The sequence below is a fragment of the Myotis brandtii genome, unplaced genomic scaffold (genome assembly GCF_000412655.1).
Source record: "Myotis brandtii unplaced genomic scaffold, ASM41265v1 scaffold303, whole genome shotgun sequence".
NCBI classification, from domain to species: Eukaryota; Metazoa; Chordata; class Mammalia; order Chiroptera; family Vespertilionidae; genus Myotis; species Myotis brandtii.
Window position 1 is genome coordinate 3,777,034 of NW_005361573.1, and position 7,419 is coordinate 3,784,452.

General features: G+C 64.4%; 1 protein-coding gene across 2 annotated transcripts in view; it reads left to right on the forward strand.

Moving 5' to 3' along the window:
- The window catches only part of CABP7 (calcium binding protein 7), a 15,070-nt gene extending 7,657 nt beyond the window's left edge, over positions 1–7,413 (forward strand). The window contains exons 3-6 of one of the 2 annotated variants that reach the window (XM_014542514.1): positions 5,512–5,655; positions 6,378–6,490; positions 6,737–6,887; positions 7,119–7,413. In XM_014542514.1, the coding sequence (XP_014398000.1) occupies positions 5,586–5,655; positions 6,378–6,490; positions 6,737–6,887; positions 7,119–7,246 (462 nt within the window). In that variant the 5' untranslated portion in view covers positions 5,512–5,585 and the 3' untranslated portion in view covers positions 7,247–7,413. Of the gene's footprint in view, positions 1–5,308; positions 5,656–6,377; positions 6,491–6,736; positions 6,888–7,118 lie in introns of those variants that run through there. The other variant, XM_005869738.2, reaches the window with a different exon arrangement.
- The last annotated feature ends 6 nt before the right edge of the window (positions 7,414–7,419 follow it).

Sequence of the window (7,419 nt, forward strand, 5' to 3'; positions counted from 1 at the left end):
GCCTGAGCTGTTCCACTCGGCCCGGCGGGGACCCTCGCCCCGGGCTCTGGGAAGGCGGCCCGGGAGGTGGTGGCGACAACAAGTGGCCAGATCCAGCGGCTTGGTCGTGATAACCCAGCCTGGAAAGGGAAAGGCAGGGAGGCAGAGACCCAAGCCTGCCCTCCCACCCACCACCCATCTGGGCGTGAATGGGGACACAGATGGGGACCTTAGGCAGGGGTCCCTGGATGGAGGATTCTGGGGAGCAGTGAGACCCCTGGCGCCTGGGAGCTCCTTCCCTTCTGGGCTGTGGGCAGGTGCTCAGGCTTCCACTCCCGGCAGACCTCCTGGGGCCCCATGTGGCCGGAGTGGGGGGCTCTGGGCGAGGGGAGTCTTGACCCCCTGGGATCTTCTTGTCTGTTGTTGGGGGAGGGGCTGAGAGCACCAAGAGGCTGGGTCTCTTGGGTCCAGGGGTCTCTGAGATCTGGGGTTCAGCAGGGCCTGGGGGAAGGTTGCAGCCGAGACAGCGCAGTTATGGGGGGAGCACAGGGGAAGGCATGGAGAGAGGTCCCCCTTATCCCCAAGATCTGGAGGGGGCAGGTCTTGGTGTGGGGGGGGTCAGACTGGCTTAAGGGGAAGATCAAGTTGGAGCAGGCAGCCCCCCTCCCACAACTACACCACAGGCTCTGAGCCACCTGCTCCTCACCGAGTCCCCCCAAAAGCTCCCCGAGACCAGGAGAGCCTTGGAAACGGGGTCTGGTGTCTGATGGGGGCAGAACAGATGGATGGGTGCTGCTGCTGCGTCTCTGGCCTTGAACCCCAAACCCAAATCCCTGCCCTGTCTGGGCTCGAGCCCAGGAACCGGAGCCTCATCTGGGGCCTAAAACAAGGAGGGGGTATGATGAAGGGCGAGAGGGCAGGAGATGGGGCATACACTGCCTCTTCCCTAATGCCTCCTCCTGCCAGTGCCCCCTTCTATAGGCTCGCACCCCTTCCTTCCTGCTGGCCACCGAGGCAGGGCTTAACCTCGTCCCCCACACCCCAGGCCAGCCAGCTCCCACCTCATTCTCTCCCCTTGCTCCCTCCACCCCACCATGCAGCCCTGCTTCGGGCCTCATGAGGTCCCGCTTCTCACCTCCTCCCAGCCCTGAAATGAAGACCCCAAGGAAGGGGAGAAGCTGAGAGGAGCCTAGGGTGCAGGGGTGAGCGGGGCACAGGGCTGGCAGCGTGGGGGGCAAGGAGGCCGGGCCGCAGCCTCCCTTGGGCTGCCCGGCGGGCACACTGGCAGGAGCCCAGGAGCGTTAGTCACCAGCCACACCAAAAGCCCTCCCTGCTTCTCTCCCATCCTCTTCTCCTGGGCCCCGAGGAGCAGAGGGGCCTGGCACAGGGGGCATCTGAAGGGCAAGGCCCTCTCTGGTGTGGGCAGGCGGGGGTCTTAGAGCAGGCAGATGCCAGGGTGGCCCCAGCCCCTCTCCCTCCCGGCCCACAGCAGCGACAGCTGAGGGCAAGGAGTCCTCCATGCCTGACCCCTTTCTTGGCTGCAGGCACCCCGAGAGTCCGCCTTCCAGGAGACCAAGTCTCTGCAGGCCCCAGTGATCCTTGAATGCCAGGGCTGTGTGGCCAGGGCGACCATTCCTAGCACAGATTCCCCCCTCCGCCCCCTCTACCTCCCCAGTGCCCCATCAGTGCTTCTGCTCCCCGGGGCAGTCTGGGTAACACCCCGGCCCTTTCCTGGGAGGATGCCCACAGTGGGGGAGCCACATGTGCCGAGAACAGGAGCCTGGCAGCTTGGGACGCAGTGCTGCAGACAGTACGTGCCTGGCGCAGAGATCCAGGGGGCGGTTAGTCCGAGGAGGAGGAGGGGGAGGAGGAGGAGGGCCAGGGAGGGAGGTGGAGAGCCCGGGGTTAAGATGAGCGCTTCCAGCCAGGCAGCGCTGGGTTTGAGTCTCTGCACCTTGTCTCATGGAGTGACCTCGGCAATCACTTGCCACTCTTGCCTCGGTTTCTCCATCTGTAAAAGGGGTTTGGCATTGCCCCTCCCCAGGGCTGCTGGTGACAGAGGAGGTGATGGAAGTGCCCAGTGCGGGCCCTGATGAGCCGTGGGGGCCGGACAGACGCAGCAGTAGGGAAGGCCAAGGAGGGGGCCTGCAGGGGTAAGAGGCTGGAGAGTAGAGGGATCGGTGAAGACTCAAGAGGCAGGGATGCAGGTGTGCAGGGTGGGGAGGGCTGGGTGGAAGGGGCCATGGGATGGATGGCAGTTGGCACATAGACATGGCCCGGCAGAGCCAGCCTGGGACCTCCTGCCCCCTTAGCCCCCCTTCCTCCCGTGAGAGACTCTCCCAGATTCTCCCTGTACCTCCTCCCCGACATACACACACAGCCGAGGCCCCCAGGCCTGCCCCAGCGGCATCCACAGCCCTGAGCACCTGAGGGTGGGAATGGGGCCGCTCAAGCTGCAGTCCTGTCCTCTGGCTGGTGGAGGAGGAAGGAGACAGACAGGCAGCCGCCAGGGCAGGTCTCTGAGCCGGGTCCTTGGCCTGCTCAGCGGGACCATGGCGCCTTCATTGAGAGTGGCCACATGGGGACATTGGGAGAACGGGGGTAGGGGAGAGCCATCCTGCTCTTTCCTGCAAGCCCAGTGGCTGCCTCTGCGCGGGCCAGAAGCTCACGGAGGCCAAGGTGATGGGGCACAGGGCCAATGTCTCGGAGAGCCGCCGAGGACGACACTGCCCCGCCCCCGCAGCGGCCTCCAGCACGCCCCCCTCGCTGGACCCCAACTCCCTGACGGAGTGCTGGCATCCCCTGGAGCCTGTGAGGGACCCGGGCCCTGACAGCTGCACGGGCCATGGGAGGGGGTTGGGGCTGTCAAGCTGGAGGCATTAGGTGGGGGACAGTGTGGGCCTGGAAACCGGAGGCCCTGCCAGCCCTTTCCCGGGCCAGGCGTCCTCATGCCAAGACGGAGCACAGCAGGCTTCCTCCGGCCTCGTGGGCAGGAACAGAGCGCAGGGTCAGAGCGAGGCTTTCGGGGAATCACCGGCTGGGCTGTGCCTACAGCAGCGGCAGCAGCGACGGGGACGTGATGACACCCGCCCCATTCAGAGAGCCCCCAGCAGGCCCAGGCCCCAGCGATGGGGCAGGAGCCACGTTCCCATTGCACAGGTGCAGCACTGGAGGCTCAGAGAGGGAACTGCCTTGCATCCCAGCTGGTTGTTCAGCTGCCGAGCGGCAGAGCCGGACTTCAAGGCCAGGGCCCCAGGGCCCGGCACCAGCCAACAGGAAGCCCACGTTGGTGTCCAGAGCTCGCCCAGTCCTCCCTCTCCTCCCAGCTCTGCTGTCTGTGACGTTCTCGTTTGCAGTGCCCTGTGCTGAGCCAAGCCCGGCCGGCCCTGTCAAGCACTTACACCCTCCATTTTCCTATTTAGTCACCCCCGCCGCCCCGCTGGACAGGTGAGCAAACACCAGCCCAGGTCACCCAGCCAGGATGCAGGAGAGCTGGGATTTGAACCTGTGTCTGCGTGACTTAGAGCTGACTCTCTGGCTGAGAAGGTGGTCCCTGAACTTGGCCTCAGCAGTCAACTGGGGCTGGGGCAGGGCTCTGGGCATGGACAAAGGTACAGAGGCAACCCTCAGGTGTGAGCTGGGGGTGCCAGGGAGGGATGGCGGAAGGGACACATGGACATGGAAGTGGCGGTCTTTGGATGTATCTGGTGATCTTAGGAGGCCAGTCCTGCCGGAGAAATGGCTGTGGGGCCCCTTTGGCTACCGCCGGGTCTGTTGCCTGCCCCATATCCCATGATTCCCCTGACCTCCCCTGTCTCCCATGCAGCCTGGGGACTTCCATAAGGTCAGGGCCTCCAATAGAAGCAGCCCTGGTGAGCCTGGTTACATGGCCAGTACCCTCATCTTCCAGCAGAGACTCCCAGGGGACTGAAGTCCCTCCGCAGTCTCCGTACCGCCAGGCCTCTGCTCACATATTCCTGGGGGTGGGGAGCTCACCACCCCTCAGTGGCTCAGGAAACCTCCAGGTGGGAGTTGGCTGCAGTTCCCAGAGTCCAGGCATCTCCCATCCCGGCTGCTCTCCTGCAGACGGTCAGGCCCTGCTGGGCTGGGGAAGGGGAAGGTTGAGTCAGGGCACCCGGGGGCAGCGCAGGTGCGGCTCGCTGCTTCTGTCTTGGCCTGCAGGTCAGCTAGTCACACCTCCAGGCCTTGGGTGCAGACACCAGGTGGGAAGAACCTGATGAAGTTTGGGGCCTCGGTCCAAGCCGCCTTGCTGTGTAGCCTGGGACACACGGCTACCCTCTCTGGGCTATCGTGGGATCGGCAGGATCAGGAAGGACCCCCAGGTGTAGGATCCCACAGTCAAGTTTTTAGGGTTCACAGACCCCTCAGGCCAGGCCCAGGCCAGCTAACTCTGCCCTCACCAGAAATAACCCTGAGGACCTCACGCTGACCCTAGACTGTCCACCTAGTCTCTCTGGGCCTCGTTTTCCAGGACTGCAGCATAAAGACATCAGTCTGCACTCCACATATGTATGTATGGACACACTACACACATGTGCACACCTGAGCGCGCTCTCTGCCGACGTCCCGCCCAGGAAAACAGCTTGAGCAAAGGCCAGGAGGCTGGCAGGTGGACTGAGTAGGGCGACCGGGGGGTTGGAGCAGAGGCTGTGAGTGAATTGTGATCCACTCTCTCCCAGAGGAAAACGCTTCTTAGGGCCCTTCCTGGGCTGAGGACCAGGGAAGGGACAGCAGGGAAACAGGTGGCGTTGGGGAAGGTTAGGACCCTCCACAGTTCCTGGAGGCCCTCGGGAAAACCCTTGTCCCGACATCCTTTGCGCCCATTTCACTGTGGGTAAGCCTGAGGCCCACCCAAGGTCACTCATTGGGGTGCTCATTCCCAGGCTCCCAGCCCACTGCATTGCCCCCCACCCTGAGTCACCCAGGCCCTCAGGCTGGTCTCCCTCTCTGTATAATGGAGTGAGGGGAGCGACCCCCACATCTGAGCTGGCCTGCGCCTGCTGGGGCCCTTCCATCTGGCCTCCCTTTCCCCCAAACCTTGGGCTCCCCAGGCAGGCTGTGCTGAGCTGTTAGCCCCGCAAGGCTGCCTCACGTGGCTGCCATTAGCGTGTTAACTAACGGGCTGAGCTGAATGGAGCCGCTGAGCTAGGGGAGGACGTGCGGAATGGGGACAGGGAGCGTGGGGATGGAGAGTGTGGGGTGCTGGCTTCCTCCTCGCACAGTGGGACCCGTGGTTCCTGCCACAGGGGGTCGCTGTGAGGACGCCCGGAGGGGCTGTGGGGGCCTGGCGCACTGACACTGAGACCCTGGGGACGGCCTCACGGCTGCCGGGGCCTCGCTCTGCCCTGAGCTCCAGCAGCAGCGCTATGCGGACGCCTGGGCCACCTGCCAGTCGTCTCTGCCCAGACCTGCAGGCTCGGTGGACGCACTGCTGGGCTCAGGCTGCAGGCGTGGGGGTCCTCGCGGTCGGGAACAGGAGTGAAGTCCCCACCTGCTCTGCTCCCCCCACAGAGATCCGAGAGGCCTTCAAAGTCTTTGACCGCGACGGCAATGGCTTCATCTCCAAGCAGGAGCTGGGCACGGCCATGCGCTCTCTGGGCTACATGCCCAACGAGGTCGAGCTGGAAGTCATCATCCAGCGGCTGGACATGGACGGTGAGCGCTGCCCCCCCTCCCCCCCTTGGCTGTTTCCTCACCCTTCACCGGGGGCTGGGGCTGGGGCACGAACCACGGGGGACTCGCTCCCCCCACTAGCAGCCACCCCCAAGCCCCTGGCCGCTTACAGCCAGAGTGTGAGCGCCGCAGCCACACCTAGGGGTCAGAGACTCCACCCGTCTTGGTCTGTATCCTGAAAAAAATTTTAAGTACAGAAAAGTAGAAAGAAGTCTATTCTAAACAGCCCAGGTTCACCATTCAAAGTAAGAAATAATGTAGTTGTGTTTGCCACCTGGCATTTTATTATGGAAAAACTCCTAAGGAGCAGTAATACCCAGCCCCCCCCCTTGGTCCCCCTGAGCCCCCACTTCGCTCCACCCAGAGAGCAGGTGGTGGCCTGGGCAGGTTGTCCCCGTCCTGAGCTCCGTTTCCTGTCTGTGGTGGGAACGTCAGGCCCCGCACCCGCCCGGGACAGCAGCAGGGCCTGGGAAGCCATGAGGGCTCTGCATGAAGTGAGTCCCCACGTGCTCGGGGCCCGCCGGCCGCACTCCACCTCCACCTCCACCTCCACCTCCACGGAGCCTCATCACAGTGGGCCTCACCGTCAGCCCAGAGCCTGGCACGTCAGGTGCCCCTGAAACTGGCAAGGCTTGGAGGAGGGACCTGCCTGAGGCTGGACAGGTGCAGGCTGACCCCGCTGATTAGGCCTGTGCCCACTCCAGGTGACGGCCAAGTGGACTTTGAGGAGTTTGTGACCCTCCTGGGACCCAAGCTCTCCACCATGGGGATCCCGGAGAGGTTCCATGGCACTGACTTCGACACCGTCTTCTGGAAGGTATGCCGTGACTGGGGGGACCCGGGGCTGCGCACACTGTGAGGGGCCAGTGAATGGTGGGGCCACTCGGTAAAGGGGGTGTCCCGTCTCCCAGAGGGTCCTGGGCTCCCTGGGGGAGGCTGGTAGAATGGAGCGAGTGGCTCCCAGCCTTCTGGAATCGGGAGGCCTCTCCTGGCTGTGTGGCTGCAGGCGCTGGGTGGGGACTGGTGGCCGCGGTGGCCTGAGCGCTGTGTCTCCTCCCCCAAGTGTGACATGCAGAAGCTGACTGTGGACGAGCTGAAGCGGCTGCTCTACGACACCTTCTGTGAGCACCTGTCCATGAAGGACATCGAGAACATCATCATGACGGAGGAGGAGAGCCACCTGGGCACGGCCGAGTGCCCCGTGGATGTGGAGAGTGAGTGACTGACACCGGGGACCACCCCCCACCCCACCCCTGGCGGGGGCCAACTGCGAGAGCAGGGGAGGAACCGGGGGTTTGCAGGGGGGCTGGGGCTCCTGGCCTGCCCCAGCCTTGTGCCCCTGTGCACAGGGGACCAGCCCACGTGGAGCAATGCCGGCGGCTCCTGATGGCATCGCTCCGCTGTCCCTTTTGTCTCTCTCTGGTGCTCCTGGCGGGTGGCCACAGCCTGCTCCAACCAGCAGATACGCCAGACGTGCGTGCGCAAGAGTCTGATCTGCGCCTTCGCCATCGCCTTCATCATCAGCGTCATGCTCATCGCGGCCAACCAGGTGCTGCGCAGCGGCATGAAGTAGGCGCCGCCTGGACGCCTCCGCTGGCCCCTCCACACCCACCACCGCCTGCAGTCCTTTCCCGCAGCCGCTCCCCGGGCCTCCACCGCCTCCTGTACTTCAGGGCCTGGATGTCCGGCAACCCCGCCCGCCCTTGCATGGGGCTGTGGCCCAGCTGTGGAGGGCCTGGGGGCGGC